We start from the raw sequence: 23,962 nt of genomic DNA on the forward strand, positions 1-23,962 counted from the left end.
CTCAAGTGGCAAAGTTTTAGTTTCACCTGGTTCAGTTGGTTATTAACTGGTTATTAATTTGTTTATTAAAAAAACAGATCAGCTCTACATTGTATTTATGCGAAGTCAAGCAGGAAGGCCTGACTGAGCTTTTCACATGCTAAGTTACTGCATTTTAAGCAATAAAATGTTTATTTTATTATTTTTTAAAAATGAATTGATTTGTTATTTGCATTTTTAATATCGTATAAGAAAAGGCTTACGTGGTTGAATGAAAAATCTTCAAAATGTATAAAATTTTTATCTGATTAACCGATTAATCGTAAAAAAAAAAAAAAAAAAATCAATTGCTAGAATAAGCATCCGGACAGTGCACTGTAAAAGTTTTCCTACCCCTTAAGGTAAGAACATTTTATTCCCCTTTCACCCATAAATATGAATCTATTATTTTTAAAGATGTCGTGTGAACGTTGCTAAATGAAAGACATTTAAAAGTCCATTTGCACTTTGCTGCAAGCTGTAGGTGACAGAGCTCCTCTCAGCGAAACATGGTGGTGCCGCCGTCATGCTGTGGGAATGCTTATTCTTCCCAATGGACACTGATCAGAGTCAATGGGAGGAAGACAATGACTCCAAACATGCAGCCAGAGCTACAATGGAACTGTAGATCAGAGCAGAACGCCCCAGTCAAAGTCCAGATGTAGATTTTACATAAACATCCATAGCTCCATCCAAAATGACTCAGATTGAGCTATTTTGACGAATCCCCCAAACATTCACTACTGTTGCTCCACTCATTTAGAAGAGTTGAATACACTTGTACCCTGCTCTTAAAAAGGAGTGGAAATACTTTTGCCAGGCACCGTAAATGAGTTAAATGCATTTTATTTTATTTTATTTTTTTATGTTTAGTAATGGGAAACTTTCTGTTTTGTTTTGGTAATGCAGGAGACGAAAATAATACTAAAGTTTACTGCGCTTTCATGCTAAGGAGAGGAATGAGGCTCCCGTGTGTTGATCCCATGTGTTCTAAGCCGCTGATACTTTCCCGAATTAGAGATGCTGCTCCTTCCCTGGCGCACATCCTGAAGCCATTCTACAGGAATTTCTGCTATCCCGCTCATAAATCACGCCCCAGCTGAAGAGTCGAAAAGGAAACAGCAGGAAGACACGGCAAAAAGTCCAGGCAGCTTTGAGGCTTTGGGAATTTCTAAGTTCTTCGGTTTTACCTTGTTTTGATGTTTCAGAAAACTCAAGTAAATAAGTTTCCAAAAAGCAGCTTGTTGACAAGTGAACCGTGGGCTGGGGGGTGATGAGTGGACTAGCAGAGCCTTGAAGATGAAGCCAATAAAGTGTCAATCAGTCGACCACAGCACTTCTGCTTGTTTCACTAGTCGTTTGCCACCTTCTGCCAACTCACTTATCAGCAGCAGTTAGGCTTCTAAACACGGCTTTTATGACTTCTCTGAGGAAACGGAGGTTGCGACATCAGAAGCGCACAAGAGATAAGGGACGTTGATACGCGGACGTTTGAGGAATTGGTCAAAGAAGTTTTGAACAGAAACGAGAAAAGTTACGCCAAAATCCCTCGAATTTCGGAGTTCAAAAGCACTAGACATCCGAGGAGCGGGTGCTGGTCCAGCGGGCGCCGGTCCAGCGGGCGCTGCCCACAGGTCTCAGCTGTAGGGCACCGACAACGAGTCGAAGTTTATAAGTAGCTGCTGCTAAGCGGTGGTTTACTGACGCGGGGTGTAAACTGAGGTTCATTAGAGAGCGGGCGATAATTGAAGGGTTCGTCGGGAGAAGCGTGCCGCACATTAGGGCTTTATGTTCAACATACAGCTTTCAGAACGCCTCTCCGAGTTTCCAGCCTCCTCTGGAATGCCTTGGCTCCGTCCGGGAAATAAGCTTAAAATATAAAGACTTATAAAAGTCGCTCCGGGGTTCTCCGAGGCCGAGCATGTGTTGGTCTTAAAACGTTTGGCAGATGCACGTCTGTTTGATTGCATTTCAAGCTACGGATTCGAGAAAGATATCAGAAGCACATGATTTCTATAGTCTCTTATCCTGCAGATGTCTATATAGGTAACCGAAATGTGGCTGGCCACAGGAAAACCATGAGTAAGTCTCCTCAGGAGGGGGGAGTTATGAGTTATTTACAGAAAGTGTGGATTCTAAGATTTCTAATGATATCAAACACGGAATCAAATGAGAATTGAAGACAATATGGCCCAACGGAGTCCGTTTGAGAGAGTGGCTCTCAGAGTTTCATCAGACTCAATTATATGGAGCAAATGCACTCTGTTTCTAGAAGTCAATGTCGTATTTGAGAAGGAAAAATGTAAAATGACAACAGGTTTTGAGATTTCCGTGAATCTTTGACGTAGTTTTCTAGTGCCAACGCTTGGAAGCGATCGGATTTAGAAGAACGTCCTCGTCTACCAATTCTGCAAGCAAAACATTTTTTATGCAGCTTCAGTTTTTGACATCAGAAGTGTTTTCAGGCCGATAATCTTCTTCAACAGTCCGGTGAAGGCAGTGGAACTGACAGTTCAGTGTTTTGTGTCTCTGTTTGAGATGCGGGGGATGTAGAGGCTTTTGGGTCAGTAGACACCGACTGACCCGGCCGTACCCTCCTGGACTCTGCGCTACTGCCCCACGCGATCCCTCTTTTTTTATTTTCTCCCTCTACCCTCTCTGATTCAAACACACACACACACACACACACACGCACACTAACACACACACTAACACACACGCTCGCCCCTGCTTCCGACTTGGCTTTCGTGAGAAGCGGTGTCATTTTAACCACATGGTGATGGGATCATCATCAGGCTTTGCACGCACGCAAGCAGAGAGCAAGAGAGAGAGAGAAAGCGAGAGAAAAAAAGGAAGGATGATCTACGCAGACACACATTCACACAGAAGTACAGTTTGGTTTTGCTGTATTTGGGTTTTGGTGAGGACTAAAATAACGCACGCCTTAAACCCAACACAAGTTCGCTCTATGTTTGTCTCACAGTTGACATCATTGTGTTTTTATAAGGTTTCAGATGTTTGAAATTGCTATTTAAAAGAACACCGAGTTCACTGTACTGTATTTTAAACTTGGCTTTTTCATTTTGACAATTATTTTAATTATACAATTATTTCATTGTTATTCTGGCAGCAAGTTTAACACAGCAACAGCTGATGCGTACATGCATGGATGTTCAATTTTAACGTTTACATTTGAAAACAGAAAAAAAACATTTTATTGTTTAAGCAACTGTTATTGGGGAGGAAAGATTTTAAATTCTACTGTTGCCACTGCTGCACAGCTAACTAATACAGGAAGTTAGAAAAGAACCAGTTAAAAACTCCCGTGAAACATTCATTCAAAAATAGACATATGTATCTTTTTCTTTCACATTTTTCTGATTGTTGCCCAGCTAAAACCAAATGCCTGTTTTCTGTTTACATACAAGATAATCATACAACTGCAGCACAGCTAGTCCCAACAGGAAGTTAGAAAAGTAGCAGAGGGAAACTGCTGTCAGTGCTTCAAAAATAAAAAACTCACAGCGTTCTTCCCGTTTAGCAGATTGAAGCTGAAAATAAATTTCCACTTTATGTTTACATGCAAGGTAGTATTTCCTTTGCAGCACAGCTAGCAACTACAGGAAGTAACACTCTAAAATTGAAAAAATAAAGCTTTTTCACATTTATTTTTGTTTTTCTGTGCTAACAATTACCTAGATAATTACTTGAGGAAATCAGAACCGTCTTCCTCTCGCGCTGAAGTCTGTCATCTTGTTTGATTTCTAGTACGACGTTGAGACTTATCTGTCATGGTAAATGTTACCTTTCTGTGACTATCAGAGGTGAGCTGTGCCTGCTTTCGACTAGGAAGACGCTCTCCCACAAGGTCGTGACACTGCTAAAGGAACAAACAAGGAAAGAAAACCCATCTAAACTGGAGGCAAAAAGTGTTTTTGTTGAGCTTTTATTTACATTTTCCTGCTCCGATTCAGACTGAAAACGGAGTTAAATCTCCCTCCTCGCTGTGTTTGTAGAGTTCCCTCTAGGGGGAGCATGGACGTGTGGGCTTCAGCTGGCAGCTCTTCACATGCAGAGAGCAGAAAGTAATCCTGATATTCACAGCAATGGTCTCTTTAGTGAGGGCAGGGAGGGTCAGTGTTTGTTTATCCTCAGAAAATCTCTTTAGATGTTTGGGAATTAACCACACACACATGCATATATGTTGCTATATGTACACATGTACACTCAAAGGGTCACGCTAACCACAGATGCCAAAACACAGTGGCGACTGAGTGACATCTGCAGTGCAATCCCAAGCTTGCGTGACTGTCGCCTTCCTTCATCAACATTTTTTTCAGCAAGTTTGCGTGATCCCACCATCATTTTTGCCGAGCCCCCTCCGTCCCCTGACGTCTTACAGCAACTCATACTTCATATTTCACACAGTACTGCACATGTTCCCTGCTGGGCCAGAGCAAAGGGAGCATATGTCCTTCCTTCCTGCGCTACTTGAAGTGATCGAACAATGTGTTGCAAGTACAAAGAGACAAGACCGTGAGCAGAAACAATCACGGGTCTGTCATAATCACACGCAGAGGTAGAGTTCACACTCAATACCTGAAAAAAAAGTTTTTTTTAAATCGTTTTTCTTCACTGTGAAAGTCTAGACGTGCTGTTCAAGTTTTGCAGGATATTATATTTCACTTGGGGGAAGAAAAAAAAAAGCTTTGAAAATGTTTTAACAATTTTTTAGTTATAGCGTAAGAAGTAGCTGCATTTTCATTGCAAATGTGAGTGAATCTTTGTTTATGCTCTTCGAATGTCGAGAAAACACAACTTTGCAACTGTGGTGATTCCATTAAATGTGAAATGAAATGAAACTCACACGTGAATAAGCTTGTTCACATGATAAGTTGTTAAAACTCACAACAGCAGCGGATTTATACAGCCGCATGAGATTACATTCATGATTCAGCCGTGGATTCAACACCTTCGAATGACGCACGACTTTTTATGAACTGTGCGATGCTGTGAGAGCTCTGGTTGAGCCAGCTGCAGATTGTCAAACAATAAAAAACAAACTAAAAAACCCTAATACCCGCTAAAAAGTCTACTTCCTGTTGCAGTCTTCTTCGTGATTTTTGCCAGAAGTAACATCCGACTGTTGATCATGTGGCTCGTTTGATGTGAAAAAAGATTTTGTCGTTGCAGTTCTTTGAACTACAACTGCTGAAAAACCACCTCATCCCAGCGCAAAAACTCTTTACCGAAAATTGACGTGTTTCCATTAAGCAAATTTATTTGTGTAATTTCAGTTTGCACAGTTCTATGGCTAATGGGGACTCAGCTAATAACATGGATCTCTGTCACTCAGTCACTTAGACAAAAAAAGAGAGATTCAGAAAAGCCACTATTCCTAAAGCGCATTGTTAATCGATGGTGGTGGAAAAAAAAACAAAAAACAGGAACGCAGTGAGAACAGGCGAACGTACAAGTTAACTGCAAGTTTGTTTTCTGTCATTTTTTTTATATTTTACTTTTACGAACACAAGTCAAAATTAAAGAAGAGATAGGCTTGTGTGGCTCTAGCAGCTGAGCCTTCACGTAAAATCAAATGTTTCTGAAGTTGTTCAGACCTTTTACCACAGAAATGTGTGCTTAAATAATGTAAGTCAGACTTCTGTTTGATCATAAATGATGCTTTCCTTACAAATATATGGGGAAAGCTTGACATGATATAAAGCTGTAGTAATAGGAGCTGTAAACGAAGTTTAGATTTTAGTTTTACCTTCGTGTGAATACGCATGTCCCAGTCACCTGAATATGCTGCCTCGCCACAGTGGGACAATAAAGGATTTGTCTATTCTATTCTTTTCTTTTATATTCTAAGATTAAGGTGAGGAAAAGTAATGTTGTAAATTAGAAGCATAATAAGTCGCCACAGATACTGTAAACTTGGTTTGTACAGGAAACACATCCAGCCAAATGCTGTACTTTGTCTCTGATTTCTGGCTTTATTGTGGTCACACTAACATACACACGTACATGTCTATGTATACCAAGATCCTATAACATATGGCATATATTAACTGTTCCCTTCCCATAACCCTAACCAACAGAATCTGCATTATCTTAACCTTTCCCATCATCCAAGAACCGTAATAAAAACTTTGATCATCAAGCAGCTCTTTGAACTCGTGTTTTAGTTTTTTTGGCCCTTATGAGGCAATGAAACCCCACAAGTATAATGAAGACAAAAAAATAATAAAAATACTCAACACACAGACACACACACAGACACACACACACACACACACACACACACACACACACACACACTGAAAGCCAGCATGGAAACATGATACCTCGACTTTGTCTTCTGAACGACATGATAATAGCCGCCATGCATAAAACATGATTAACATTATGGCTGGCACTTGATCCCTCTGAACCTCGGGTACATTAAACACCTTGCGCCCCTTTAATTACACACTGCTTGGCCTTTCAGTGTCTTCATAGACAATGTGTACAGATATGTCAAGTTCTCCTTGGCATAAACTGAGTCCTGAAACCAGTGGATCAACGGACTGGAATTTTTTTAAGCTTAGGGATGTACGTTATCTCGTCATGAACGTCGGTACTGGACGATGTTTGTCATTTTTTAGTATCCCGTCACCTTCCTGAAATAATGGCCAAAGTCATTTTTGGCCAAACGTTTTTTTTTTTTTTTTTTGCCTACATCATCTTTTGGCAAAACAGATAATTCACCATGTCAAAAAGTATCATTTATCAGATTACATTTTGGTGGATAAAACAAAAAAGATGTACTGACTGAGGTGAGAGATGATGTGGTTATTTTACATCTTGTGATGTCATGCTTAAAGTGGATTGTTGGGAAGAGTAAAAGCTTCTTAAAGAGACAGAGCCCCAATTTCAAAGTCTCAAATTGCAAAATTTCTTTTAAGTCATATGTGATATGTATGATTTAAACAACTGCAGGTAACATACTTACATGATTGTGCTGTAAATCAGCACTATGTGCCTGGAAAATTCATAATTATCACCCTTTATATATTTTCAAAGATTATCATAGTTTAGTGTAACTAAATGTCGTTTTATGACTTCTGTAATTATCTACCAACAGGAAGTTGGTCAGACGTATTTTGGTATAATCCGGGTTCATATCTGTCATATTTCATAAGCTTAGACTGACACAATTAGGACTGTGAAAGATAATAATCAACCAGGCCTTTACTCTGAATTTCAAGTTCAGATTTCTTATCTGACTAACTGCTAAGTGCTGATAATATGATGTGGAGTTTTGGGGAAAACATTTGTGTCGAATTTGAAAGTCATGGGATGAATGCAATTTTTTTTTTATATGCAGTCTTAGATTTAAACGGCGTTTCCCCCAAAACATTTACAAATGATAGTAATTTCTCACAATTTTTGACTTTAATCTAACAAGAGGAACATTTACTACTGCAGAACTTTGTCAGGCGATGATGTTGCAACTTTTAGACAATCTGTTCCATTGGCGACTTTCTTACAGGGTGGCGCAAATCAAATTAAATCATCGTGTATTTTGAACGTTTTCATTGTTATCCATTTGAAAATGTATCAAAATAAAACAGAAACATAAACTGAATGGGGAGCAAAAGAGTTCAACTGGTTAATGAATGTTGAAGGAGATGTTTGAAGCAGGGCCTCAGTTAAATTAACTTACTAACGTTCCTCTTCATCTTTCTCAGCCATTTTTCACGTATCATATTCAGAACATGCATTTATAGCGTATTGAAACATATGCACATGCATATTTTTTGTATTTATTTTAGTAAAATTGCTCCATTGTAACTTCACATGAACTTTATAGTTTTAACGAAGACTTTATTGTAATTAAGGTCTAATAGTTTCCAGACTGCTTGTAAAAGCTTAGATTGTGTGAGTGTAGTTGTAGAAATGCTGCGTTTTGCTTTGGCCAGCTGGATTTGCTTGAATGCAACTTTTATGAAGCAATTTAGTCTTTTTGAGAGAGCAAGAGGTCACAACCTTACAGACCTAAGCAAGGATTCAAGGGAATGATATTTATAGAGTTACTTGCATTTCCTAGCACTGAAATTTATTATAAAACTAGAGTTCAAAGGAAAAAAAAAACATAAATGATTGTAGTTTATTTGCATTAAAAGCTGAAACCATGGTGATGTTAATTTGCATGTCTGGTTGACATAAGTTGGTTTTTCTCTTGTAGTTTTTGGTCTGTCTACATCTCATATCCCTTCCTTCCTCTCCAAAATGAAAAAAAAAAAAAAAAAACTATTGCAAATTGGATCCGCATCTAATTTTATTAAATTCAAAGATTGCCAGCAGGAAACCACCTAAAATCAAGCGGTGATATCAAATTTTTCACAAAACTTACAGAAGAATATTAAAACAGGTATGTTCCAAATAAAAGAAGCAAAGGAGAAAAAGAGAGAAACTTAAGCGCACCAGAAATTATGCAACAAATTTTCCACTGAGCTCAAACTATACAACCTCTTTGTGTTTTTTAGTGTGCCCATTTTTTTCCCTCTCTTTCTCTCTCTACATGCAGTTTGTGTGAATCCGTTGCCTTTCAGCCCACAGACAGGATTGTCGCTCTCATCACCATGAGTCACGAGGGACGCCGTATCCTGAGTCCGGCCTTGCAGGACACGCTGTTCGCGGTCGAGGTCGTAACTGGTGGAACGCGCTCGCGTCTCCAGCGACAGACTCGCAAACTTGTTTATGCCTCGTTTTAGAAGGATCTCTCTCTTTGTCTCTCTCTCTCTTTCCCGGGTTCTGGCAAATAAAAATTCTTTTCTTGCCTAATTGGCTCGCGTCACGCAAACCCGAGCCTTGGATGCGACTCCTAGTGTGTCAGCGAAGGGTCTCCAGCCATTAGCGTTGAGTTAGTTTTTCTAATTGTCTGTGTAAGTATTGCACCACATCGGGTCTGCGCTGTGGTTCGTTTTGCCAAGGCTCGACAAGGCAAACATAAGGAGTGTTTAGACAGACTTAGAGCACCTCGGCTCCATCAATCACTATTTCGGCGGATTCGTTGGAAAGGCGACAGATGGGTTTTTTTGCCCCCCCCCCCCAAAAAAAAAAAAAAACAAATATCTGTCGCGCCGGTGGTGCTTTTCGTAGTAGCGCCGAGGTGGCTTTCTAAATCGGATCGGTGTAAAACTTTCACGACGACGGGCCGTGCAATCAAACCGCATACAGTAGCAGAGTGGAGAAGCTGCCATTCAAGTCTGTTTTGCTCGAGGCCTCGAGTTAGTCGGCATATTAGTCGTGTAGAACAACAGAAGCAAGCGCCTCCGCCTGCCAACTAAAACAGAGAAGTGGAAACAATAGAGTTTACATCTCCACTTTTTGTTCTGCGTGATCCCATTTGTGTTGTCATAATATCACTTCCTTTCTGCTTCGGCATCTCAGCGCATAACAAAAGCCTTTGTTGTTGTTGTGTTCAGGAATCAAATTTTCTATTTAGATTTTTTTTTTCCCCCTCCAACTCGCCTCAGAGATTAGGCTTTCCCTCTCAGGTCCACATGCACACTCTAACCCCCCTTCATCCCAGCAAACATCACTCACTCGCATCATAATCTACTCAGAAAGATGCATATTTGTAATTGCTGGCCAAAAAAAAAAAAAAAAAGTACTGTTCATGGATGATGTTTTGTCAACAGACCAGGGGGGGAATGTCTCTAAATCGTTTCATCCCTTGACGTGTAACCATGTCACAAGGGGGAAACGAANAGAGAGAGAGAGAAAGCGAGAGAAAAAAAGGAAGGATGATCTACGCAGACACACATTCACACAGAAGTACAGTTTGGTTTTGCTGTATTTGGGTTTTGGTGAGGACTAAAATAACGCACGCCTTAAACCCAACACAAGTTCGCTCTATGTTTGTCTCACAGTTGACATCATTGTGTTTTTATAAGGTTTCAGATGTTTGAAATTGCTATTTAAAAGAACACCGAGTTCACTGTACTGTATTTTAAACTTGGCTTTTTCATTTTGACAATTATTTTAATTATACAATTATTTCATTGTTATTCTGGCAGCAAGTTTAACACAGCAACAGCTGATGCGTACATGCATGGATGTTCAATTTTAACGTTTACATTTGAAAACAGAAAAAAAACATTTTATTGTTTAAGCAACTGTTATTGGGGAGGAAAGATTTTAAATTCTACTGTTGCCACTGCTGCACAGCTAACTAATACAGGAAGTTAGAAAAGAACCAGTTAAAAACTCCCGTGAAACATTCATTCAAAAATAGACATATGTATCTTTTTCTTTCACATTTTTCTGATTGTTGCCCAGCTAAAACCAAATGCCTGTTTTCTGTTTACATACAAGATAATCATACAACTGCAGCACAGCTAGTCCCAACAGGAAGTTAGAAAAGTAGCAGAGGGAAACTGCTGTCAGTGCTTCAAAAATAAAAAACTCACAGCGTTCTTCCCGTTTAGCAGATTGAAGCTGAAAATAAATTTCCACTTTATGTTTACATGCAAGGTAGTATTTCCTTTGCAGCACAGCTAGCAACTACAGGAAGTAACACTCTAAAATTGAAAAAATAAAGCTTTTTCACATTTATTTTTGTTTTTCTGTGCTAACAATTACCTAGATAATTACTTGAGGAAATCAGAACCGTCTTCCTCTCGCGCTGAAGTCTGTCATCTTGTTTGATTTCTAGTACGACGTTGAGACTTATCTGTCATGGTAAATGTTACCTTTCTGTGACTATCAGAGGTGAGCTGTGCCTGCTTTCGACTAGGAAGACGCTCTCCCACAAGGTCGTGACACTGCTAAAGGAACAAACAAGGAAAGAAAACCCATCTAAACTGGAGGCAAAAAGTGTTTTTGTTGAGCTTTTATTTACATTTTCCTGCTCCGATTCAGACTGAAAACGGAGTTAAATCTCCCTCCTCGCTGTGTTTGTAGCGTTCCCTCTAGGGGGAGCATGGACGTGTGGGCTTCAGCTGGCAGCTCTTCACATGCAGAGAGCAGAAAGTAATCCTGATATTCACAGCAATGGTCTCTTTAGTGAGGGCAGGGAGGGTCAGTGTTTGTTTATCCTCAGAAAATCTCTTTAGATGTTTGGGAATTAACCACACACACATGCATATATGTTGCTATATGTACACATGTACACTCAAAGGGTCACGCTAACCACAGATGCCAAAACACAGTGGCGACTGAGTGACATCTGCAGTGCAATCCCAAGCTTGCGTGACTGTCGCCTTCCTTCATCAACATTTTTTTCAGCAAGTTTGCGTGATCCCACCATCATTTTTGCCAAGCCCCCTCCGTCCCCTGACGTCTTACAGCAACTCATACTTCATATTTCACACAGTACTGCACATGTTCCCTGCTGGGCCAGAGCAAAGGGAGCATATGTCCTTCCTTCCTGCGCTACTTGAAGTGATCGAACAATGTGTTGCAAGTACAAAGAGACAAGACCGTGAGCAGAAACAATCACGGGTCTGTCATAATCACACGCAGAGGTAGAGTTCACACTCAATACCTGAAAAAAAAGTTTTTTTTAAATCGTTTTTCTTCACTGTGAAAGTCTAGACGTGCTGTTCAAGTTTTGCAGGATATTATATTTCACTTGGGGGAAGAAAAAAAAAAGCTTTGAAAATGTTTTAACAATTTTTTAGTTATAGCGTAAGAAGTAGCTGCATTTTCATTGCAAATGTGAGTGAATCTTTGTTTATGCTCTTCGAATGTCGAGAAAACACAACTTTGCAACTGTGGTGATTCCATTAAATGTGAAATGAAATGAAACTCACACGTGAATAAGCTTGTTCACATGATAAGTTGTTAAAACTCACAACAGCAGCGGATTTATACAGCCGCATGAGATTACATTCATGATTCAGCCGTGGATTCAACACCTTCGAATGACGCACGACTTTTTATGAACTGTGCGATGCTGTGAGAGCTCTGGTTGAGCCAGCTGCAGATTGTCAAACAATAAAAAACAAACTAAAAAACCCTAATACCCACTAAAAAGACTACTTCCTGTTGCAGTCTTCTTCGTGATTTTTGCCAGAAGTAACATCCGACTGTTGATCATGTGGCTCGTTTGATGTGAAAAAAGATTTTGTCGTTGCAGTTCTTTGAACTACAACTGCTGAAAAACCACCTCATCCCAGCGCAAAAACTCTTTACCGAAAATTGACGTGTTTCCATTAAGCAAATTTATTTGTGTAATTTCAGTTTGCACAGTTCTATGGCTAATGGGGACTCAGCTAATAACATGGATCTCTGTCACTCAGTCACTTAGACAAAAAAAGAGAGATTCAGAAAAGCCACTATTCCTAAAGCGCATTGTTAATCGATGGTGGTGGAAAAAAAAACAAAAAACAGGAACGCAGTGAGAACAGGCGAACGTACAAGTTAACTGCAAGTTTGTTTTCTGTCATTTTTTTTATATTTTACTTTTACGAACACAAGTCAAAATTAAAGAAGAGATAGGCTTGTGTGGCTCTAGCAGCTGAGCCTTCACGTAAAATCAAATGTTTCTGAAGTTGTTCAGACCTTTTACCACAGAAATGTGTGCTTAAATAATGTAAGTCAGACTTCTGTTTGATCATAAATGATGCTTTCCTTACAAATATATGGGGAAAGCTTGACATGATATAAAGCTGTAGTAATAGGAGCTGTAAACGAAGTTTAGATTTTAGTTTTACCTTCGTGTGAATACGCATGTCCCAGTCACCTGAATATGCTGCCTCGCCACAGTGGGACAATAAAGGATTTGTCTATTCTATTCTTTTCTTTTATATTCTAAGATTAAGGTGAGGAAAAGTAATGTTGTAAATTAGAAGCATAATAAGTCGCCACAGATACTGTAAACTTGGTTTGTACAGGAAACACATCCAGCCAAATGCTGTACTTTGTCTCTGATTTCTGGCTTTATTGTGGTCACACTAACATACACACGTACATGTCTATGTATACCAAGATCCTATAACATATGGCATATATTAACTGTTCCCTTCCCATAACCCTAACCAACAGAATCTGCATTATCTTAACCTTTCCCATCATCCAAGAACCGTAATAAAAACTTTGATCATCAAGCAGCTCTTTGAACTCGTGTTTTAGTTTTTTTGGCCCTTATGAGGCAATGAAACCCCACAAGTATAATGAAGACAAAAAAATAATAAAAATACTCAACACACAGACACACACACAGACACACACACACACACACACACACACACACACACACACACACTGAAAGCCAGCATGGAAACATGATACCTCGACTTTGTCTTCTGAACGACATGATAATAGCCGCCATGCATAAAACATGATTAACATTATGGCTGGCACTTGATCCCTCTGAACCTCGGGTACATTAAACACCTTGCGCCCCTTTAATTACACACTGCTTGGCCTTTCAGTGTCTTCATAGACAATGTGTACAGATATGTCAAGTTCTCCTTGGCATAAACTGAGTCCTGAAACCAGTGGATCAACGGACTGGAATTTTTTTAAGCTTAGGGATGTACGTTATCTCGTCATGAACGTCGGTACTGGACGATGTTTGTCATTTTTTAGTATCCCGTCACCTTCCTGAAATAATGGCCAAAGTCATTTTTGGCCAAACGTTTTTTTTTTTTTTTTTTGCCTACATCATCTTTTGGCAAAACAGATAATTCACCATGTCAAAAAGTATCATTTATCAGATTACATTTTGGTGGATAAAACAAAAAAGATGTACTGACTGAGGTGAGAGATGATGTGGTTATTTTACATCTTGTGATGTCATGCTTAAAGTGGATTGTTGGGAAGAGTAAAAGCTTCTTAAAGAGACAGAGCCCCAATTTCAAAGTCTCAAATTGCAAAATTTCTTTTAAGTCATATGTGATATGTATGATTTAAACAACTGCAGGTAACATACTTACATGATTGTGCTGTAAATCAGCACTATGTGCCTGGAAAATTCATAATTATCACCCTTTATATATTTTCAAAGATTATCATAGTTTAGTGTAACTAAATGTCGTTTTATGACTTCTGTAATTATCTACCAACAGGAAGTTGGTCAGACGTATTTTGGTATAATCCGGGTTCATATCTGTCATATTTCATAAGCTTAGACTGACACAATTAGGACTGTGAAAGATAATAATCAACCAGGCCTTTACTCTGAATTTCAAGTTCAGATTTCTTATCTGACTAACTGCTAAGTGCTGATAATATGATGTGGAGTTTTGGGGAAAACATTTGTGTCGAATTTGAAAGTCATGGGATGAATGCAATTTTTTTTTTTTTTTGCAGTCTTAGATTTAAACGGCGTTTCCCCCAAAACATTTACAAATGATAGTAATTTCTCACAATTTTTGACTTTAATCTAACAAGAGGAACATTTACTACTGCAGAACTTTGTCAGGCGATGATGTTGCAACTTTTAGACAATCTGTTCCATTGGCGACTTTCTTACAGGGTGGCGCAAATCAAATTAAATCATCGTGTATTTTGAACGTTTTCATTGTTATCCATTTGAAAATGTATCAAAATAAAACAGAAACATAAACTGAATGGGGAGCAAAAGAGTTCAACTGGTTAATGAATGTTGAAGGAGATGTTTGAAGCAGGGCCTCAGTTAAATTAACTTACTAACGTTCCTCTTCATCTTTCTCAGCCATTTTTCACGTATCATATTCAGAACATGCATTTATAGCGTATTGAAACATATGCACATGCATATTTTTTGTATTTATTTTAGTAAAATTGCTCCATTGTAACTTCACATGAACTTTATAGTTTTAACGAAGACTTTATTGTAATTAAGGTCTAATAGTTTCCAGACTGCTTGTAAAAGCTTAGATTGTGTGAGTGTAGTTGTAGAAATGCTGCGTTTTGCTTTGGCCAGCTGGATTTGCTTGAATGCAACTTTTATGAAGCAATTTAGTCTTTTTGAGAGAGCAAGAGGTCACAACCTTACAGACCTAAGCAAGGATTCAAGGGAATGATATTTATAGAGTTACTTGCATTTCCTAGCACTGAAATTTATTATAAAACTAGAGTTCAAAGGAAAAAAAAAACATAAATGATTGTAGTTTATTTGCATTAAAAGCTGAAACCATGGTGATGTTAATTTGCATGTCTGGTTGACATAAGTTGGTTTTTCTCTTGTAGTTTTTGGTCTGTCTACATCTCATATCCCTTCCTTCCTCTCCAAAATGAAAAAAAAAAAAAAAAAACTATTGCAAATTGGATCCGCATCTAATTTTATTAAATTCAAAGATTGCCAGCAGGAAACCACCTAAAATCAAGCGGTGATATCAAATTTTTCACAAAACTTACAGAAGAATATTAAAACAGGTATGTTCCAAATAAAAGAAGCAAAGGAGAAAAAGAGAGAAACTTAAGCGCACCAGAAATTATGCAACAAATTTTCCACTGAGCTCAAACTATACAACCTCTTTGTGTTTTTTAGTGTGCCCATTTTTTTCCCTCTCTTTCTCTCTCTACATGCAGTTTGTGTGAATCCGTTGCCTTTCAGCCCACAGACAGGATTGTCGCTCTCATCACCATGAGTCACGAGGGACGCCGTATCCTGAGTCCGGCCTTGCAGGACACGCTGTTCGCGGTCGAGGTCGTAACTGGTGGAACGCGCTCGCGTCTCCAGCGACAGACTCGCAAACTTGTTTATGCCTCGTTTTAGAAGGATCTCTCTCTTTGTCTCTCTCTCTCTTTCCCGGGTTCTGGCAAATAAAAATTCTTTTCTTGCCTAATTGGCTCGCGTCACGCAAACCCGAGCCTTGGATGCGACTCCTAGTGTGTCAGCGAAGGGTCTCCAGCCATTAGCGTTGAGTTAGTTTTTCTAATTGTCTGTGTAAGTATTGCACCACATCGGGTCTGCGCTGTGGTTCGTTTTGCCAAGGCTCGACAAGGCAAACATAAGGAGTGTTTAGACAGACTTAGAGCACCTCGGCTCCATCAATCACTATTTCGGCGGATTCGTTGGAAAGGCGACAGATGGGTTTTTTTGCCCCCCCCCCCCAAAAAAAAAAAAAAACAAATATCTGTCGCGCCGGTGGTGCTTTTCGTAGTAGCGCCGAGGTGGCTTTCTAAATCGGATCGGTGTAAAACTTTCACGACGACGGGCCGTGCAATCAAACCGCATACAGTAGCAGAGTGGAGAAGCTGCCATTCAAGTCTGTTTTGCTCGAGGCCTCGAGTTAGTCGGCATATTAGTCGTGTAGAACAACAGAAGCAAGCGCCTCCGCCTGCCAACTAAAACAGAGAAGTGGAAACAATAGAGTTTACATCTCCACTTTTTGTTCTGCGTGATCCCATTTGTGTTGTCATAATATCACTTCCTTTCTGCTTCGGCATCTCAGCGCATAACAAAAGCCTTTGTTGTTGTTGTGTTCAGGAATCAAATTTTCTATTTAGATTTTTTTTTTCCCCCTCCAACTCGCCTCAGAGATTAGGCTTTCCCTCTCAGGTCCACATGCACACTCTAACCCCCCTTCATCCCAGCAAACATCACTCACTCGCATCATAATCTACTCAGAAAGATGCATATTTGTAATTGCTGGCCAAAAAAAAAAAAAAAAGTACTGTTCATGGATGATGTTTTGTCAACAGACCAGGGGGGGAATGTCTCTAAATCGTTTCATCCCTTGACGTGTAACCATGTCACAAGGGGGAAACGAAGCATTCTCATCCGGAACAATATGGGAAAGATTAGAAAAGCACAACTCGGTATTAATACTGGTATATAGGCTGATTGAGGATTGAGTCAGCTGCAACTGCAGCAGAGGAAAACCAGTGGAAGCGTCTGAGTGTTTCTCTCAAGAGAAGAGCACAATTTAAAAAACCTCTTATTTGTGAAACAAGAAGGCAGTAATGGTCGGATTTGAACCGGCCAACATCCGGACATTTGATCTGTGGCACAATGAAGCACAAGCTCGAATTACTAGCGCGAGGCTTAACCTTTCCTTGCGAATCGACCATTGAGAACTTGCCAGAAGTCATCAATATTTAACAGCTGTTGCTATTATGAAATTCTTTATGGGTTAATGTGGCTTGCCGGCTTGCACGCAAGGCCTTGGCCGCCTTCCAGCAGCCTGTCAGGAGGAAGGGGGGGGTAGATTGACAGACGGCTCGCTCGCGTGACAAGCAGCCCTTGATCAGCCAGCTCCTCTCTCTCTCTCTCTCTCTCTCTGAGAGTATTGCTCTCTCCACTGTGGATTTCCTGTGCCTGCAGAGAGAGAGAGAGACGTACGCAGAGAAGAGTGGTGAGGGAAGAGGCGGGACTAGGCAAAGGAGGTGGCACCAAGCCAGTCGAATCTCAACGTACACACACACACGCACGCACATACACACATGCATACAGTAGTCTTTACACGCAGGCTATTACATGTTGTAGCCTTGTAGGAGAGGAGGAACTGCTGTGCCGCACGGCGTCATGCGTGTTCAGGACGAAAACATTTCTCCGGAAAATGTACACGCAGCCAAAAGATGGCACCCATGCTGCTTCAATTATTGTCATTTTACAAGACGAGGAGGGGAGAATTAATAGAAAACATGAGTCAAAGTGAGCAGGGGGCCTCCACTGCACCGTAAAACTGGCTGCTGTTTAACTTCGGATTTGGCCGGTTTTCCCTCGGTTTGGTTCTCTGATCGGGTAACCTGCAGGTCGTGCCAATGAAAAATCTGACTTTTATTTGAAACCTTTTCATTAAATGCATCAGAACTAAGAATTCCCAATTTTTCAGGACTTTTTACACACTAGGTTTCAAAATGTCCTTTGAACTTCTTTTTAATTTAGTCTAATAAAGCTAACAGTAGGGAAACAGCCTCTGGACGGGGATGATCTTGTATTTCCTTCATTATTGTCATTGGATTCTAAACTAGCACCTCCATCATGAAACTTGCAGTGTTTTTATTTTTTTATTTTTTTTTATATTGACAGTGGTCCAGGCTTAAGGAAAAAAACAAAGTTATTGACTATAAAGAAAAGCCTGATGGCTGCAACTCTGCTATTCTTCTGATGTTGCTTTCTTTTGTCTCTTAAGTCATTAACTCTGAACATTCACTAGTAATTTAGTGAATTATGTATGTAATGTATGTAAAAAAAAAAAAAAAAACTGCATCAGCCAACACTGTCTGATATTCACTGTGAGCATTATTGTAAATGAAGAAAACGTCTTTTTAACCCAGATCAGCAAAATAGAATAGACTGTATGTAGAACTGCAATGTTTAGCTGTGCTATGCTACTGAAATCAGAGGGAAATAGTGATGAAATGACAACAAACTGCAGCTGTGCAGCCAAAAAAGACAAATTTGAAGTAGCCAGCACCATCAACAGGTGTCACGTCTCAAGTAAATTCTGGAAATTGATCAGAAAAAGTGATGCTTAAGAAAAAAAAAAGTTGTAAATCTTAATCATGGTGCAATTTTCACTCATAAAATAGTGCAGTGCTTCACGATAATAATAAAAAATCCAACATTAAAGTCAAGAACTTTCATAACTTTATTATTATTCACCATAATAATAGTATCACTTGCACTCATTCTCAACAGCTTTTTTTTTTTTTTTTTTTTTTTTTTTTGACGTTGGCAAAATTATTTCCCTCTCTTTTGTCTCTTTAATCCGCACCGTAAAATCATCTAAGTACCTTCTCGTTTTTCTGTCGGCTGCGTTTCTCTGTGTTATTGTCTTTTTCAGCTACTCTTGGTTTTACAGGAGGAAGTGGCTTTAAAAAGAGGGGATGTTGAAAACAGGCAAACACAACCACACTGTGCTCTCTGCTCATCTGTTGGCACTGCGGCCCGCGCTCACCTCTCCCCCTGGAGGCTTCAGTAGCAAACAGCTCGTTAGGAGCGCCGGCTCGCTGGCAGAGAGCAGGAGGTTCTGAAACTGGAGTGGCGCGTCTGGAACTGATAAAGAAGACTTTTATTTTTTTTTTTTTCCATTTGCTGTGAAAAAAGTTCATGCATACTCATGGGTTTCTTGCCCTTTTTTCTTTTACTTTTTGTCTTACTTGCATGTTTCGTGTCATCAAACTGACCTGAAAATCAGACGCTATAGGAAACGAAAAGTAGTTTTCAGACAATAATTGGATTCGCAAAGGCAAAAATGTAGGTGAAGAGTCTTGGTCTGATATTATGATTTGATTTTGATGAGTTTAACAGACAACCCCAACCCTATAAGAGGGTAAAATACCTTTTCACTTTACACGTAAGAAGATATTTCAACCCAGTTATTAATTCAGATCAAACAAGCAAAATGCTTGATAACTCCCCACCCAAAGTTCTCTCTGAGCAGTCCTTTGTCGGCATTACCGTAAAAATGAAGTCAGAGCGTAACCTAATAATTGGATGGTGGTCTTGATATTCAGTACGCTCAGTGGAAAGACGGCTCTGGCCGACCGAAGGAACCAAACACTTCAAGCCTCACCCTTTTGGCAGCTTCCACATCCCTGTACTTGTCACTTTTTTTTTTTTTTTTTACCTAACACCCAGTCCTCACACAGCACCCATAAACGCCTCACCATTACCCACTCTGTTTTCATTTTCGGACCAGAGACGGAGAAAGTTCCAGGCAAAGAAAAGCAAAGCCGAAGACGTTAGCGGGCGAGGAATAAAGCCCGCATTGTTGGCAGGGGAAGTGCCGGTGCCGATAATTAATCATCCCGAGTGTTTGTCTTTCCTGACGTAGCATCCTCTCCAAGAGCCGCCATAAGAGGGAAAACAAAAATATATGAGGCGTTGAAAGGGGGGGAAATAAAGACGGTCATTAGACTCATTTCCCCTCCGCAATGGTTTCCACTGGTTGGATGATATTCTGGTGATTGAACAGAAGGATTTTTCTGTGGGACGGCCGTCTGCAGCTGTTTGTTTGTATGTGTTTTCACTTAGTGGAGGTGATGACAAAACGATTAGCACAAGCACCGGCTTTCAGGCTGTCTGTGCGTTTCATGGGCTGCGTTTCAGCTTAAGAAAGAAACGATTACTTGTGGTGGAGAAAAGAAAAAAAAGAGTCCAAACAAAATGTATGGATGCACGAATCTCTTTTTGCACCAAAATAGGTTGATCACCCTTTATACAAAGCTGAGCAAAGATAGGGTGGAGAGAATGAAGCAATGAAGTAGAGTTCGAAGGGGGAAGGGATGAACACAGTAGAAGGTCAAGGGTGATGAACTGAAGCCGTAATGAGGTTGTACGTTGGGGGCGGTGGCGTCGGGAGGGGTTGGTGGAAACATTAGAGAACATATTGGCGTGGAGATCATAATGGTTTTCATAATGTAGATGGAGGTATGTGGGGATGTGAGTTGCGTGACTGATCTGTGCTTGCTACAACGAATGATGGATCAAAGGGCTGATCTGTCGGAGGGAGCCACATGCCCCACCGACCGAACAGCCACAGGACAGACACGCAAACATGCCTCCAAACATGCAGTGATGGGAGAGCATGTGACAGTTCAGTAAACCAAACTCTGGAGAGCAGGTGCCTCGCAAAAAGCGTTCATACCCCCTTGAATGTTATCACATCGTTTGACGTTACCAACCGCAAATTGGGAATTCGTGTGACGGATTGACACAAAGCGGCACAAAACTTTGAGATGGAAGGAAAATGAAAGAGGAAAGAAAAAAATCTTTCACAAAGTCTGGCATGTGTTTTGTATTAAGTCCCGTTGAGTCAAGAAAAACACATTTTGCTGCATTTGAAGCTCTAAGGCTTTCAGAGTATGTCTCAACCAGCTTTGAGACTTGACATTTTTGCTCTTTTTTCTTTGAAAATACCTCAGACTCACCTGTCACCATCAGTTTTCAGGCCGTTTTAAGGGTGAACACACACTAGCCCTGTTTAGTCCGCTTTAATATAACTAATTCATTTTCTAGAAGGTCCAGTTTGTGTGAATGTGCAGTTGAACTATGGTGCGAACCAAAACAGCGAACTCTGGTCCGCCTATAAACCTAAGTCCCAGTTCAGTTGACGTAAACTCTTCCGTGGTTCACAGTGAATGCTAAGCGGATCGGAGGCCGCTCCCAAAGCAGGAAACAAAACTGTAGCGCAGGGCATTATGGGTAAATACAACCAAATCAAAGGTGTGTGTGTAGCGCTAGCACGAGAAATGGCTTGTCATCTTTTACCAAAGAAAACGAGAAATTCTACAACTGCTAAAAACTGACGACACTCCGTTTGTGTTTATGTTTTGTGTTAGGATCAGTGTCTTCTTCAGAGGTTTTCATGTCATTTACTTCAGTTGTTCTTGGTGCAGCGCCACCACAGGCTTCTCAGAGTAACGCTCTCCATGCCCAGCGTTTCAAGTCAGTTATGGCGGACGGCAAAGTCTTTGGTTGGCTTGCTGTGTAACCCTCTTTCCAACTTCAGATGATGGACCTTTGACGTAACATTTGAAGAAGATCATTGAGCATTAAGACTTTTATAAGGCACTGTCTTGTGCAGGCTTTACTTTAAGAGAGAAAATATCTGTGAGGTTGAGGATAATGAGAGAGTGTTGTGATATTTTAAAGAAAAAAGTAGCCAGAAGCAGGTTGTAGTTTAGTTCTGTAAATTTACATCTGCAAATGTTCATATTTTCTAAATAGTCTTAAATTTATAAGAAGTCACTCAAATTGCTCAAACTTTAAGAAGTCTTGTTTGTACTGGATTGGACCCACTATTAATGATCACTTTCAGGCTGAATCACACAGTATTTACTTCAACTACTAAGGATCTGAGGTTAGCTTTGCAGGTTGGGCAGCAAGAACACATAAGTCTGACATCCCATTTGCCCCAAACTTTCTGTGATTGTTGGATGTGCTTGTTTTGTGCTTAAGGAACCCTACAAAGTTAGACAAACCCTCAAACTGTTTCCCTGTTTTTAAACTGACCCAACACACTGGCCTGGTGTGGTGACTAGCATTTATGCCGTCCAAAAGGGAGTCTGATACGGGTAATGACTCTGCCACATGTCTGAGAAATGCTCTAGCTCTCCCTTTAATCATTCACAACAGCGCCTTTGTAAACAGAAACATCATTGTCAGTCAGTCATTTTTTGAATTTTTTTTGGCGCCGGCCAGCGTGGGGCTTAAGACAACATCTGCTCCTGCTTGACCGACGTCGACCGACCGAAAAAAACAAAAGCAATGATCTCATTGTTGAGTCTCTTTTGAAGTAATTGATTTCAGTCTCCGTCACATGTGCTGATGTATTTACGTGTTTTCTTTCTGCAGCGAGTCAAGACAAACCCTCCAGGAAGCACATCACCACCCCAGCATCCTCTAACCCTGAACCCAGGAAAGATAGCCTTCCTTTGGGCACCACCATCAATGAAAGCAGCCTCCTCCTGGAAGTAAGAAACCATATGACCCATGTGTGTGTGTGTGTCCTGTGTGAGTGACGTCTGCTTCTGATCGCTTAAACAGAAAGTGTTTTCGGCATACAAGCGCCACGGTTCGGCTCGTTTCGGGCGACAAAATGCTCCGTCATGTCGTGTCGTTGCACTTTCTTTCCTCCCCCCCACCCCCTGTGGATGGCACCGTCGGTGAACTCGCCCTGCAGTTCACGCACGTGCCTGTAAGAAGATTTGTCTGAGTGAGTTGCCCTGCGGCGCGACCTCCCTCGTGGAGCCGCGGCGTTGCGGGACACACGGTGGGCGACGCGGCTGCGTCGGAGCCGAAGGAGGGCAATGGGAACTTCCACAAGCAGCCGGCGAGGTGCGTGAGAGTCTGTGTGAAGCACATCTCCCCGTCTAGATGCGCTCACGGAGTGTGAAAGCAAGCAGGAGAGATGCGCAGACTCAGTCTGTCTCTTGACGGTCAAAGCAAATTGCGTTTGACAACAAAATGGGACACACCAGGACTTTAACGTAAACACGCATTAGGGGAGACACACAGACAGGCTGATAGATAACACACTACACCGCTTGTTGCTGGTGAAACAGATCAGGAGCACGCTGCATGGGAACTGCAAACACATCAGATCATTATTACACTCTCCATGACCCGCTGGCTCTCAGTGAGGCTGCAAATTATGACGTTGGTCATTTTCCAGCAGGCAGGGATTCAGAGCCCCGTCCCCTGTTAATGTGTTAACAAACAGGAACGGTTAACAAAAGACTAGATTGACCGTAATGATGTTCCATCTACTGTTGCGTGACTCAGCTTGGACCGAAGCCCTATGGCAAGACCGGGTTTTTACGCAGTGGAGTCCAAACAACCAGATCAGACACGTTTTTTCCCCCTCTTTTAGGCTAGATCGGCAATCTATTACAGAACTTGAAAACTCTACAGAAAAACAAAAATGTGGTGAAGTTCCTTATTTACCAAAGTTTCTGGCAACTGGATTCTGTATGAGTGTACATCATAGAGAAAGTATTCAAATCCTTTCCAATTTTTCATCTCTTTTTTTTTTAAGTGACAAGCTAACAAAAATAGTGCAAAACCAAAGTGGAAAAATCTGAAATTTGCCTTTAAAAGTCATTTGATTGGTAAATAGAGGCCACCTGTGTGTAATTTAATCTCAGTCTAAATCCAGATGGGAAGGCCACAAAGGTTTGTTGGAGAACATTAACGAACAAACAGCGTCACAAAGACCAAGAAAAACAGCAGGCAGGTCAGACAGACAAATGTGGAGATGTTTAAAGCTGGGTTAGGTTATAAAACAATACTCCGGGCTCTAAACGCCTCACAGAGCTCTGGCTGTCGTTTGAAACAGGGAAGAGTGTGTCAACGCTGCAGCCCAAAGGCAGCAGCCAAGAGGCCTGAGATAACTTTGGGAGCAGAAGAGATCCAGGTGAAAGACTTTGTTAGTTTAGATTGGGCCCAGTTCTAGCCCACAGGCACACAGTGTTGATCCAACCCAATTGGTTAACTCAACATCTTTTTTTTAAATTATGATTTTACTATTTTAGATTTTAATCTGCTGTTTAAGTAAACGGTGTAGCTTCT

The 23,962-nt window shown here is 40.6% G+C and overlaps 1 protein-coding gene across 2 annotated transcripts in view; it reads left to right on the top strand.

Annotated features, from left to right (window-relative positions):
- Positions 1 to 23,962, top strand: part of LOC106962082 (uncharacterized) — an 84,680-nt gene that overhangs the window by 44,464 nt on the left and 16,254 nt on the right. The window contains exon 4 of one of the 2 annotated variants that reach the window (XM_015056245.1): positions 22,247 to 22,365. In XM_015056245.1, the coding sequence (XP_014911731.1) occupies positions 22,247 to 22,365 (119 nt within the window). Of the gene's footprint in view, positions 1 to 22,246; positions 22,366 to 23,472; positions 23,808 to 23,962 lie in introns of those variants that run through there. The other variant, XM_015056246.1, reaches the window with a different exon arrangement.

Source organism: Poecilia latipinna, unplaced genomic scaffold, assembly GCF_001443285.1.
Source record: "Poecilia latipinna isolate Pla-1442-1.1 unplaced genomic scaffold, P_latipinna-1.0 Scaffold1368, whole genome shotgun sequence".
NCBI classification, from domain to species: domain Eukaryota; kingdom Metazoa; phylum Chordata; class Actinopteri; order Cyprinodontiformes; family Poeciliidae; genus Poecilia; species Poecilia latipinna.